At 42.2% G+C, this 14,746-nt stretch overlaps 1 protein-coding gene across 2 annotated transcripts in view; it reads right to left on the bottom strand.

Annotated features, from left to right (window-relative positions):
- cyth1a (cytohesin 1a) overlaps window positions 1–13,244 on the bottom strand; it is a 50,970-nt gene extending 37,726 nt beyond the window's left edge. Inside the window, exon 1 of one of the 2 annotated variants that reach the window (XM_033644492.2) lies at window positions 13,094–13,244. In XM_033644492.2, coding sequence (XP_033500383.1) covers window positions 13,094–13,112 — 19 coding nt within the window. In that variant the 5' untranslated portion in view covers window positions 13,113–13,244. Of the gene's footprint in view, window positions 1–6,393; window positions 6,596–13,093 lie in introns of those variants that run through there. The other variant, XM_033644490.2, reaches the window with a different exon arrangement.
- Window positions 13,245–14,746: the final 1,502 nt, after the last annotated feature.

A 14,746-nucleotide genomic window follows, 5' to 3' on the forward strand; every position in this document is an offset into this window, starting at 1 on the left:
AGTTACAGTGTGTCATAAATAACTGAGAAACATTATTTTTCAGTTCGTCGTACCACGCCTGTTCATTTCATGACATTTCATCAAGATAAAAAACCGAAGAACTCAGAGAAAAACAAATCCTCCCATGCAACCAGAAGGATCTTATTTGGCTTACAGAGCTGTGTGGATTTCATCTGCCTCTGTTTGGATTCCCACACACGCCTCTTTGAAGCAGCTCGCTGGCAGAGCCTGTCTCCTTCAGCATCCAAAACACGTCAAACTGTATTACCAGTGGAATACACTTCACGTGAAATCTATCTTATAAGACATCAACGTTATGTTCATCTTTCATGTTAGTGTACACAGGAGCGTACTGATCAATTAGGCCTTATAATCAATGGGTATTACTTTATCATCATGCAAACTTAGAGGCCTGCGTCTCATAATCCAGTGGCTGAACTTTGAGGTAGGGATCCCCTCGTCAAAAGACACGCAAGGAAAATCTGAGATCACAAGATTGGAAGAAGGAAAAGCATTTTATGATACACAAATTAGGCTGATTTTCTGTTTTGAAAGGCTGGATGCTTCTACTGGAAAAGCAATCTGACCATGCTCACAGTTCACAGACATAAATCAGCAACCTACAACAAGGTAGATTTCACTTTAGCTCTTATGTCTTCTTGAAACTGACTAACCAAACAAGGCAATAGGGTCCTGCTGCAGAGCTCCATGCTGGAGCCTGCAGCACTGAAATCCACCTTAATTGCCAGGACCAATGGTGGAAAATCTTGTGTTATCGCATGTTAAGATGGACAATCACGTATGTTTACTGTGCTTCCTTATCAATAACTTATGTTTCCAGGCCACTGTAGGAACAAAATGAATCATTACAGTATATAGACATGTAGTATTTTGCTTCCCCTCATTGTACCTGAAGTAAACTGTGTCCTGTGAGAGTTTTCATTTGCAGCTGTTCTCATGACAGTTATCAGTTAACTGGAGGCCTCCCTTTGCCTCCCTTTTGCTGTGCACGTCTATGTTTTAATTATATTACGTAACTGAATCTGTGATTTTTGGTCACACCTACAGAGGACACTCATGTCAGAGCTCTGACCTTTCAGCTGAAATAGTTTGACTCTGTCATAACTCTTATTACTCTATTTTATCACTTTATTAAATAACACCAAAGACAACTTGATCATTTCACCCTTTATTTGTTCACTTCTGCCACAGCAGCCACTATATTAAGTTACGCAGTGCATTGGTTTATTGAGTTTATCATAATAAATAAAGGAGCTTACAAAGCATATATTTAAAACATAGCACGTCCATGTTACTATAAAAGTAGACCTATTATAAGCTGACTGATAACAGTTGGTTTCAAGTTCAGGCTACATATGTATGACGATCATCAGGTTACAATAGCATGGGTTCATTCAGTTTGAATAAGCCACGCGCTCTCCACCAATAACACCAAGGAAAACAATACAGCCTAATATTTAAATATCCTCCGGAGACCCTGTGTCCTCATATGAGGACATCACATTTTGGGTTTACTTGATCTCACACTTTATTCTACTTAACTTAGACCTGTTGTCCCCGTTCGTGGACACTTTTTGTGCCATCTAGTGGTAGTAAGAGCACAATACACTAATCCATGTAAAAACAAGATGGCAGCCATTTCTGCCAAGTCAGTCTGCAGCAGATCCCGACACATAAGTGGACAAGGTCCAAAACCTGATCACATTTAATGGTTGAAACTTGTTTATTTATGATTACTAATGTTTGCAGTATGATATGGCAACAAATTTGACCAATTTTAGAAAAAGGAACAAGCTAAGAGGTTCTTGTCTGAGGACATTGGGACTTTATTACTGTCTCTTTGGGGACATTTGGACTGAATTGTTGTCTCATTTGAGGACGTTGGGACTTTATTATCATTGACAGTGTTTCGTTTTTTATATTTATTGCGTCAGAGAAATTAAAAATGCATACCAAACAAAAGTTCGGGTCTCAGGAGGATTTAACTGTAACTTAAAAACATAGGTAACATTAAACAGTAGCTAACTAGTACTAATCTGATGAGTTTGCTAACGTCAGTTCGCTATGATAATTTAGTTAGCAAACAGTTTGCTAGACAGTTAGAACAAGTCATTTGCTGCTTAACGTTATGTAACCTAACTTTATAAGCTACAGGAATATCAAAATAGTAGGTTGTATTATTGATGGTGGTGGTATGGGTTTATTCAAACTAATGAACGCATGCTATTATATCCTGATGATCGTCTCTGGCAGGTGTACACAGTTTCAAACTTCCTTCTCTAAGCTTGGGACCGGACAGGTTCCGATGGAGGACGTGGGCCTTGAGGCTGGACTGTTCTCAAACCAAGAAAACTATAAAGAAGGAAAGTCATAGGGAGGGTCCAGGGGTCAAAGGGTCATTGGGACGCTCGCAGCATTCGAGGAGCTAGACTTTAGAGTCAGTTCTAATGGAGTCAGTGGGTTAATTTTTTTATGATCAGCTCACCAGCCTTCTGAGGGTTATGTCGCTAATGCAACATTCTACCTGTGTTCACCTGTGATAGGCTTACTTTGTTCCATGGGGAACAATATAACTAATTTGACAGCTTGTCTATACTCTCATGTGAATCCAATTTCTGTTGTTTCACTTTTGTCCATGGAATCTCGTGGTTTTATGATTTGTAATTACTATTGTTGTCCAGTTCTGTTTTTACAGTTTCACAATTACTTCAAACCCTCTCAGGGGACCCACACCCATTTCAAAAATGTATAGATGTCATTCCTATGGTCTAAGACAGTCCAAAAACATTTGGATACATGGACAACTCTCTCCCAAATCCAAAAACTAGTGGGCCACAGAGAGCACCCAGGGGAATTTCTGAGTATATGGGTGCATTTTCCATTTCAGAACTGAGATCACTACAATAGAATAAAGCTAATTTGGGTCATCAGGCTCCCATTCATTGTGTATGAGGCAGCTTCAGACTTTAGACCTGACGACATCACAAGTTTGAGACTAACTTCTCTGGTTTCTGGCTTTAAGAGAAAGTAGCTCAACTTCACAGATATCGACTAAACTTTTCTAGGCCAACAGAAATAACATAATGGAATTCTTAATTTAGGTGGCGTTCCCCTTTAATAGTTATTATCTTTATAGTTTCCTTGTGTTCACTCAGAATACTTTGTTTCATTCAGGACAATATAACTAATTCGACAGCTTGTCTATGCTTACATGAATCCAGTTTCCTGGTCTAACACTTGTCAATAGAATCATGTGGATTTATGATTTGTAATCACTTTTGATGTCTAGTTCTGTTTTTACGGTTTTGCAATTTCTTCCAGTTAAAACCTCAAAGGCAGTCCACTGTTGTCGGCCTTTACTGGAAGTGTGTTTCGCCCACTGCTGTGACGGCAGATGATGTATGTCATATTGGCTTGGTATGTTTGGAGCCAAACGCCCTGATAGACCTCTTACCGTTTCAAACTTGACAACATAAACATTCTTAATGGGTCCCTTTGTACTTCCTGTTGGGATGTTTTGTAGTGTGTATGAATGATAGGAAGCAGCTGACAGGAAGTAATTATGGACCCAAGCTGTCAACAAACAGAGGTCATGTGTAAATTTCTAAGAGTAAGTTATCACTTCAAAGTCATGTTTAGAAGCATTCATTCATTTTCCATAACTGCTTATGAAGCTCAGCGGAAGTTCAGTCAGGAAGACTTTCTCCGTCCCACTCCCACTACTTCCTCTAATCAGCTGACTATGGGTGTTCACTCCTCTGGTTATCCAGTCAAACTTTGCTATGATCTCTCTCAGCCAATCAGGATGCTACTGCAAAATTTTAAATCTGCTCTCTCCTCTGCTGCTGTCAGCCATCTTTTTAGGCAGAATCTTCATGCCTTCCTCCACCCTGTTCACCTCCAGCCATCGTATCCAGAGTCCAGGACAAGCTCAACAAAGGCTCATTCCTCTACTCATGCAGATCATCAGCACTTCTCCATCTTCTTCTCGTCTCATCTTCACCACCTCTACCACCACCAGCATCTAGACCCCGAATAGGGAACCCACCGTTCCCTATTCAACCATGGATTCATCACCCTCCTTAAATCATACCATCTCAATTCACGCTCACATTCACACCTATGCCAAATTTAGAGTCACCAATTAACCTAACCTGCACGTCTGGACTGTATGAGGAGGCTGGAGTACCTGCAGAAAACCCACATCGACACAGGAAGAACACGCAAACTCTGCACAGAAGTGGTTCGAACGCCCAACCCCAGGTTCGAACCAGGAACCCTCTTGCTGTGAGGCGACAATGCCAACTACTGCACCACAGGTCAAGAGGTCAAGCCAAACAGGTTGGAAACTACCACCATAATCACTTTAGCATCATCACCACTCTCACTACTGCACCGTACCCTCCTTTACAACCAACTGATCTGGCACCTATTCTCAAAGACTGTCTGCTGCTGACGGGCGTGCTTGTGCTCCCAAAGAGATCACTTTGTCCCCAGCTGCCCCTGGAGCCCACGTGGGGTAATTTCCACGTCAGAAAAATCAAGGCAAAGCTCAGGCACACCTGCCTCACAGCGCAGCCGGCCCTCGTAACTTACCGCGCTGATATTAATCAGCCGAATTACTATCGCGTCTGCTTCGGGCGATACACTGCCTGCAATCAGTCCCTGCCTGTGCCCTGTGAAGATTAATTGAGCATGCTGAGTCACACTCACAGTGACTGTGAAAGTTAGACTCACAGTAACATTTACAGTCTGAAACGACGCTGGCATAACAGTGTACATGTGTTTATTTTATTGAGTGACTGACAAGACTGGAACAATCAATTTGCATCCCCTCAGAAACTTTGGGAAATAAGACGTCATTGCATGAGGTCAGTCGGTGAAGCAGCCAAGTGACTTTTTTATAACTTCTCAATCATGTTTGCACTTGTATCTTCATGTCAAACAGCTTTTGGCCATATTTCAGGAGTGATTTAATGGTGCTGCTGATACAACGTGAACTCTTTGGACGACCGTTGGATGAGTCACACGTGAATCACTTGCATGATTCACGATTAAAAACAGAAACACCAACACACTCAGAGCACTGCCCAGTCTCTTCCCACCACAAGGGGTCCAAAATGCAAATGTTGCCATCACGACATGAATGTTTTTATTACAGTTTAAGCAGAAAACTGACACAGCTGGAATTAAGCCTTTGGGAGTACAATGCTTGCACAGGAGGCTGGATATTCAAATGACAAACCAATGTCATATCTAACTAGAACTTTTTCTTCACTTCAATGCAATATGTCAAAATCATTTCTGTTAGCTTGACAGAAACCTGTGAAACTCCGCTGTAACCATGTTCTTGATATGATACCAGAACAATCCAGATTACTTCCCCCTTGAAGTCCCCTCCTTTCACGCTCGTCCTTAGTGCTGATTCAGGTGTTTTGAAACCACTGAGACAGCACCGTTCCCCCTTGCTACGCACTCAGTCAGCTGATTCACCACAACCCAGCGAAGCCGCTTTAGTCATGTCAACACTGTCTGCCAGCACAGTTTCAAACACTCCCGGTGGCGACCCGTGTGCCACCCAGCAGTGCAGCGTAATGCAGTTGTGACACTTGACAACCAGCCCCAAACAAACACACACACACATTAGCTCCATCACAATTCAGATCCTGTTACTACTACAGTGTGAAAGGATAAATCTGGGAACAGATGGCGAGCGGAAAAAAAAACTCCTAAAGAGGCCAACATCTTAGCCAGCTCCACTTCTCCTCCATCTGTAATTAAACTGGGAGGCACTGAGAGTTGTTTATCCAGGTTTAGCAGGTGATCTCCAATAAACACAACCCCGATATTGAAGGACGCAGCAACAGGAATGAGAAGAGACATTTTCATGCACAGCCGAGCAAGGCAGGAGCAGAAACGTGTCACTCTGTGTGGTTGTGTGTTCGCCTGAGGTTTCAATGTTGCCATACGGTACGTGGACTTGCTACATTGTGTGAATAAGGATGTGTTTGTGTGCGAGACCTGCAGGAGATTAGATCTGCTCAGTAAGTAATAACATTAGCTTGCTCTCTCTCAGTTTGTGTGCACAGCGGTTTAAGTTGCGCTTAATGAGAGAGCCTCCTTAGCCACAAGGCGCTCCCTCTATTTCTGGCCAACTGTTGTCATCTCTGGTGGAGCCATGTGTTTGCGCCGGTGGTCACACGAGCACGGACAAACCTTAAATCAAAACTGTTGAATAATGATGTGAGAAGTCCTTCAAAACTAATGATGACTAGTGATGATGGCTTCAATTGAGAGAGAGTTCATAGCACAACACATGCCAACAATCTTCCAACAAATTAAAGCATTAATCCATCACACTTGGGACTTTACCTGGAGCTTGGAGCGGCTTCACAGCTGGACACAAGAACGTCTGAAGGCTGGACACGCAGAGTTCACTCACTGACCCCATAGCTTCAGTGTGTGATATGTGTATCAGCGTGTGAAGGTCTGCCTTAGTGACTGTGTGGATGCTCCCTGTCTGATGATTCAAATCGAAATGGAGGAAAAAGGGGAAGTCACGGAGGCCCCGGGCTCCCCGCTGCTGAGAGTCACTCCAAGCTACCGGCTGTTCAGTCCATGCGGCGATTCCGACTGTAAGGTCCTGCTCTCTGTCACTCTGCTCCACCTAATCCCCCCTCAGCTGGATGAATCCTCCGCTCCCCCGGCCAATCTCTCACACTCACCTACTTTCTCTTGCCCCCCCTCGAATTGAATGTGCAACTTGCCAGGACGCTGAAATCACTTCTGCTTTCTCCCAGTTCCCCTTTTGTGCTGGTGTCTCAGCCTCCCTCTATCCTCCTCTGCTCTTTCTCTCTCTCCCTCTCTTTCTCTCTCTCTCATTCTCTCCCACTTGCACTCTCTTGCTACTTTCCATACTAATTCAAGCAGATATTCTTAGACATAACAGATTGCACGCACAAATGGGGAAGTCAGGTTGGATTTTAAAGTAATGTACCTTTAAGACAGATCTCTGTTTGCTATTATTTTTTGTGCTGCCTGATAAAATGTGGAAACAACCAAAGAAACAGAAAGTTTCCCTCTGTATTAGAGGCACGGCCAACTATCAGCAGCACGCCGCCCTGTATTGTGCGGTGCAGTCAGCGTTCGAGCTCCAGCTCTACCCTCTGTTGCTTTTTAGCCTCTAGTCACTCATCATTTTTGGCTTCAAACGCCTTGTACATAAAATCAAGATTTCATTGTTGCTTGGCAACGGGGTAGAAGAAATGATTTGCTCCCGGGCAAAACACTGTGAGCCATTTGTTTTGATTAGATTATATCTTCACATCTATTGAGGTTATTCGCCACGACACAATCGCATTTTTGGAGGTCTCGGCGCCGCACAACACACACAGGGCTGTTACACACACACACACAACAAAACACACAGGTCTGGCTCAGCCACAGATGCGCTCATAATCAGAGCCAATTGATTTCATTTTGGATTTCCACTTCCTCTTGCGGTGCAAAGAGGAAATGTTTACCTCCACTCTTGAACCCCTGCCACTCTGAATTAGCCTGCCTGTCAGTCATGCAAAGTGCCTCTCACTCCTTAACAACAGCCTCTCTCGCTCAGTGTCACTCATTAATTAATTTCTCAACTCTGCCCTCGCTGTCAATCACACTGCCATCAGGGGCGAACATGTCGGTTGCTCAGGCTAGGTGGTAATTACAGAACAAGGTAGATCTCACTTTTTTTTCCTACCGGCTGCATGACTATAACATCAATGACGTCACCTCTGATCTAACAATAATTGCCCAGTTCATTGCCAAAAGGCAGGCCGGGTGCCTCCGTGTGACCCCTGCATGAACTGCAAAGTCAGTCCTGGCCACTTTAAAATGCTGCAGCTGCACATCACCGAGAGGAGCAGTTCTGTCACGGGAGGAACAGCGGCATTGCATGCGGTGAAGTCAGCACAAATGTTTTCTCTTCTCGTTTTTAGCATGCATATTCCTCCCCTCCTTTCCGCCCGGCTCCACATTACCTCTCTGAATAAGAGTGTGTTGTCAGCACCTCGCTGAGCACCTGCAGAGAGTATAAATAAGTAAACAGATAGATAGATAGATAGATAGATAGATAGATAGATAGATAGATAGATAGATAGAGAGTAGGTGTGTAGAGTGCACTCGTCAGCCTAGTACCCTGTCCTCCGTCCTGGAAAGGTCAGAAAAATACATCAGTTCATTGCTGTAAATGGAATAACGTCAGTGTATTACACTGAACTGTCAAGTGGCCATTGTAAGTACCCCAATGAAAGCCATAAACACAAATCAGCCAGAGCATTAACGGTAAATTTCAATTCATTATGTTTAATATTGCCCCATAAGGTCTTGTAGGTTATTTTAAGCGAAGTGCAACACACAATTAGAGACTTAGACAACCAACTGTGTTTCACTGACAGCCTGGACAGCCCCTAAAGGCTCCCTGTGGAGTTTTTGACCTCTAGTACTAATGTGGAGCAGCTTCTCTATGAGTGGGGCTCTTTTTTGGTTCTATCGTGTAATATTAATATTCAAAATTGTAGAGTACACTAATGATTTTTGGTGTATAAATGTTAACATAAAGAATAGTCAGCAGTCTGCAGTCAAACAGCAGGGGACACATGCTCCTGTCAGCCCACTATAACTGCATCAATTTTGATAACATATTACTGACAGAGCACAGCACTGTTACTGTTTTGTATCAGATCCTCAAGGTGAAAAAAACAACTTCCCTGTGGCAATGTGTAGCATTTTCACAACACAACAATATCTGGTGCAGCCGCATGTAAGCTGTTAAATGTGCATCATGAAATTTCTTCCTCTGCACAGTGCTGTATACTGTATGTAGTCCTGGCCTTGAACCACACTCACATGAACACTCGACGTGCTGTTGTGCATACATGCCACCAGGTGGACACAACATGGAACAACACTTTGTTCACTAAACAGGCCGGAAGGCTTCAGTCACACACCAAGGAAAGTTTACCACACAGTCAGTGTTGGGAAGGTTACTTTTAAAATGTAATAGGATACAGATTACTGAATACCCTGTTAAAAATGTAATAATGTAATAACGATTGTAACTATTTGATGTTTTAAATTGGGAAGCAAGGTTGAAAAATGTCATGGAAAAGGGATAGTTAGCCCTAAGCCATCAGAATCCATGACCCAGCCCCTAAACAGAAACCCTAATCCTGGGCCGTGCACAGACATTTTTGGGTGCAGGTGCACAAGGGGGGAAAAGGGCAACCCTCTCAAAAAATAAAGTTATATACAGTAGAACATCTTTTAGGCTTAGGCGGAGTTTCTTCTTTTGTGTTGAATCAACGCTGTGGCTACGGCACAGGCGCAGGCTCCATGTTGACATAGAGCCTACGCCATGGCCTGATGTGCACCTCCCAAGAAAATATTTGTGAAGACAATAAAGCCTCCACAAAAAAAGGAGTTTTATTCTTGTGTGTAATTTATCTTTCAGGAATTTATCCTGGCTTCATATGAGCAGAGAAAATCTCCGCTCGTCGCTAGGCTAATTTACACAATGTAAAATGCCATAGGCTTGTGCTAAAAACATTAGCATGTTGTATTTGTGGGGAAAATGCGTCCAGATCTTTGCATCAAGTCTTTGTCTGTGAATGCTGCGAGTTATAGTGAAGCTGAATTGTGTCCAATTGTAAGGTAAACTTCTTTTACCCACCCTGCTGTGTGATGGAAAAAACACATGCACTCTGCTTTTAAATGTCATCACTCTAGCAACCCATCATCAATTTAAGACTGGGCTGATGGCCCAAACCAAGCCAAGCCAAGCCAAGCCAGCCCGTGACTGTTGAAAAGGGGCAAAAGGAGGGGCAGGGGCTCGAGTGGTCTCGCAGAATTAGAACTCAAATGTGGTTTCCGGCATTAAAAACACACTTTCAATTGAGAATTGATGCCAGGGGCCAAATTTTAAAAACCTTAAATTGAATATTAGAGAAGAGAAAAAGAAATAGAAACAGGCATATAAAATGCTTTGCAAAAAGGGCACTTCTAAAATCAGAGGTCAAAAGAGCAGGTGGAGTCTATCTGTGCCATGTCTGCTCTAACTGCTCAACAACTCACAAAACTAAAATATTTTTTAATAGAGTCTGCTACTGGGTCACAGAATCTGATGGGTCACAGATTTTGGTGTGACACCTGGCTTTCCTGCACTGCAACAGAATGAATATTATATTCTCCATGTAAGCTTTTTAGCAAAAGGAATGTGTTTGCATGTGTTCCCTTTGTAATCACCAACACTTTAATTAATTGCAATTAACAAAAATATAAAAAATATTTTGGTTAATTAATTTTAATTGTTTTATTTTATTTTTTCTATTTAGGTTTTAATTTTTTTAAATTAAAAATAAATAACTGCAATTTAACTACATATTTTTTTCCTCAGTAAATGTAACAGATTACAATTACATTTGTTTTGTAATTTAATTACATGTGACTAGTTACTCCCCGGCACTGCATAGAGCAGGTTTAATTCTGAAATGTACATAGGTCTAACAACTCATCTCCAAACACTGTAAGCTGCCTGAGCAGACAGTCTACTGGGAGACTGTGATGAGAATCAGTCATGTTTGTCTTCAAACACACAGGTAGGTAGACAAGCCTTGCGTGTGATGAAAGCCTTTCCCCAGTCGGGTATAAAACCTACAGAGAGCCTTCTGATCTGTGTTGGTGGAACTCCTACATAGCAGCACTCTGTCAGCATCACCTGCAGTGACTAACACCTGGCTGGATGGGAGCAGAACAAGCACCTCTGCTGGTGCAACTCGACTGAATACTCGCCAGAATAAAGCTTAACAGGCTAAATATGGATCGAATGCGCTAAGTCACATCCTCCAACACCCTGCCCACTTTTCATTTCAGCTGTCTCGAAGCATTAACATCCTTCCTTTGTGTGCTGCTCTTTATCTACGTGTCGTTGTGATTGGTGTGGATTTAGTGGTGGGAAACAAAGGGATGGTGTTTTATCTGGTTGCACCAATCAGCTCGCATCTTTAGAATAATTAAGTTTATTTCTGGACTGTTATCCTACATGGTTAAGTATGAGGAAGTGCAGATTTGAATCATTTTTGAAGTGACATTTCAACTTTTTCTCCATTTAATCTTTTGATTTTCATGTCACAATTTTTTTCCAACAGGAATACAATGTGCATAAGTCCACTGAGACTTTGCTGCCATCGCTCTGACAGCTCTTTGAATGAGAGGGGAGCTTAGCGCTGGAGTAAACCTGTCTGATCACATGGGTAGAGAGTGACAGTATGCAGCAGAAAAACAACACATTACAGGCCAGTAGAAGCAACTGTATTTCAAACTGGGAGGTGAACTGACGCCCATAACCACAGCAACCACACGTATCTGCTGCTATAGTGCACCACGCCTATACACCGGCACACTGCTTCCTTTGTGTGCACAAATTTCATTGTGCAAAGGGAAACTGAGCTGCACTGACAGGTGCAGGTAGATGGCAAAAGAGCATGAAAAAGACGAGAAAAAAAAAGATAAAACAAAGTCATTTTGACGACGTGCAGCTCGAAGCCTTTGAAGTGAGTTTTGAAACAGAGCAGCGCCCAGTGAATCCCAAGATAGCTGGTTTAGGGCGCCAGCACCTAGCAACATCACAGGAGCAGAGTTCAAAAACACAGTATGGTAATCCCGTCAGAAATTTTAGGTGATCCGACACTGGGAGGCTTTAAAAATGCACGCTACAAATACATACGTCTACATTAATAATAAAATAAAGGCAGCTGTACCAAAATAAAGTCAAGTCTTGGGAGAGGATGGAGGATTATTTCCATCCCTTCTCTTCTTCTCTGGCTTCAATTATGCTGAACAGTCACGGTGCTCAGGGACAGAGGAGATGATGTGACTTAGACTCACTCATTCAGATCAACACGCCGTTGATTTGTCTAAGGAGGTGTCAGGGACAGTGAGAGTGTTATTTGAATGTGCTGGGAGCTTCAGTGTGTCCCTCACACTTTAGCAGATAATTACATAAACGGCGACTGATTGTGCAGCTGATTTGCAAATAGGAAGGTACTGACGAGGATGGAGAGCTGCAAATAAATATGATTATCCTTTTTGGGAGCCCAGACCCAGACTGGACCCTGTGTGCCTTGTGTCTAAATATGTCAAAAACCCAATCAAAAGGCAAATCACTGGTAAGCATTTGTCTCAGTATACAGCTTTAACTTCCACTTATATAAGCTTTAAACTTTCTTTTTATCTCTTACATGTCACTCACAGTAAGCGATGTGGGGTACCAGCCCTCCCTTCCTCCTACAGAGCATCACTTTTGCAATGAGGCCATTGCTGGTGCTTCTATTTTGAGATGCATTAAGCTCACAGAAAAACTAAACTGCTAAATAATTGAGACGAAGCCTCTATCATGGTCTAAGCTGAGCCATCAGCTCGCTCATCACGGCCTGACATCATCAAGTCACCCTATACATGACGCCAGGACATTGAACTTCCTGTAAAGATGGTTTAATATTGTGAAACTGTGTCATCTGGAGAGCCTGCGTGGGATAAATATATCAGTTTACATCTTAATTCCCACATGAACAGGAAGTTTTCTGTGTTTCACGCTGCATTAATTCTGCTGTGTAAATGTGTGGGTTTCTACACTGTCACAGCTGCAGTGTGATGTTTAATAATTCATCACAGAGATGATTTTTATATCCTTTTGCCAGTGAATACTACAGGGGGCACCTGTTTTTAAGATGGCTTATAAACACCCAACAGGGTACTCCCTTTCCTGTGACTGCATTTCAGTTTAATCAACATGAGCAGTGAGCCCCTTTAGGAGTTTAGGAGATGATACATGAACAGTCATCACAGTCCCACCAAGCAGTGAGACTGGCAGCAGCATGAACATCTATGCTGTCATCTCTGTGCACTTGGCACAGCAGAGCACGAACACTGTAGACAGCTATGCTAAAATAAAACACTCATGGTGCTGTCAGGACTCTGAGCGGCCACAAAATGGCAAACAGCCTATGTGAAAAGTGGGATGCAAACCAACCGTGATTCTCCCCCTCCATCCCTGGTGGTCCTGATGCTGCCGCAGGCGTCTCTACCCGGGGATGTCTCGCGCCAAGCGCCCGCAACAATCCGGATACCTTCCTCCCTTCCTTCCTTTCCGGTGTCTCCTTCGTCTTCGCTCACCTCCCAGGTTTCAACTTGATGGCAGGGCTGTGTCTGAATGTGCCAGCTCACTCCGGGGTGGTACTTTCCAGCTTGTTGCTGTTTTGTTTATCCCCCACTTGGCGTTTGAAAACGTGTGTGCGCTGCTGTTGTTGGCTGGCTGCTGATATGCAGCCGGAGAAGCCGGTGCACATGTTAGCCCCGCCCACCCAGATGTGATGTCACGCTCTAACTTCTCTTAGAGCCAACAACTTTGCTCCATACTGGCAGCCATCATTTATGCAATGCACTGTGGAGACTACTGCTCATGTGATCATGCATATATATTACAATTATATATATGTAAAAAATATTCATGTTTAAACCTTTGAACCCTGAGCAAATTGGTGCAATTTCTTTCAATAACATGGAGAAAAGGCAATGAGCAACTTGGCAAGAAATGTTGCACAAATTGCAAAAAATTAATAGATTTGGAAAACTATTTTTTAAAAAGCTAGGGAAAACATATATTTATAATTATTATCATATATTTAAAATTATGTTACAGAATTATTCTAATTTTTAAGTTATCTTTCCAGGTAATTACCTTTATTATTTGTTTTACTTTATTTTATTTTTATTACTTTTCTTGTTTTTAATTTTCTCTTTTTACCTATTTCTTGCTAATTTTTCTTCTTTTTTCCCTTCTTTCCATGCTTTTGAAAGAAAGAAAGCAAATTTGCTGAGGTTTCAAAGGGTTAAGACGTATTTTACAAACCAACTTTTCACCAGCTTCAAGGCAGGACACAACCTAACACATTTTAGTCTGGGCTGAATGTTATTAAAACTAATTAAGATTAATATTTTTTGAAGAACATGCACATCTCTGCTACAAATAAACTAAAAACTTACTAAACTATCAACAATTCTGCCCTTGGACAAAAATTACAAACGCTATCAGAAGTAATCAATGTCCTTTTTTTTTCTTTTTTTACAACATCTGGGGTCCCTTCATGTGTTATCTAGAGAATATAGACTTCACCCACATGTTGGAGGTACCTGGGGATATACAATAAGTGACCTTCTGCAGTGTCCAACTCTGTCAAAGTTTCTCAATTTGTACATCAATTCAATGTGTGCTTGAACTTAAGTGTATATGTACCGCACTGACCAGATCATCAACCTGTAATTTGTGATCTTCTTTCCCCTCTTATTTATTTTATTATTATCCTTATTTACTTTTCTTCATTTATTTAATTTCAACCCACACCATTGGCGTGGGGTGGACATTCGACATTTTGTTCTGGTGTCTTTTTCTTTTACATGTCCGTGGATGTATATGTACGCATACTGGATGTGTGTATGTGCACGTCTTTGTTTACTGTTGTTAAAATCAATAAAGATACGGTTGGGGGGAAAAAGAACATATCTTTCTTCTACAATTGCACTGAGAAGTGGTGGAGGTGAAATGTTACTACATACCCCATGGGTGGGGTTAGCTGTAACAGGCAGAGTGTTAGCTTTAACACTTGCTGGAAAAGTCTGTTTAACA

This window comes from Epinephelus lanceolatus, chromosome 18 (assembly GCF_041903045.1).
Source record: "Epinephelus lanceolatus isolate andai-2023 chromosome 18, ASM4190304v1, whole genome shotgun sequence".
Taxonomy (NCBI): Eukaryota; Metazoa; Chordata; class Actinopteri; order Perciformes; family Serranidae; genus Epinephelus; species Epinephelus lanceolatus.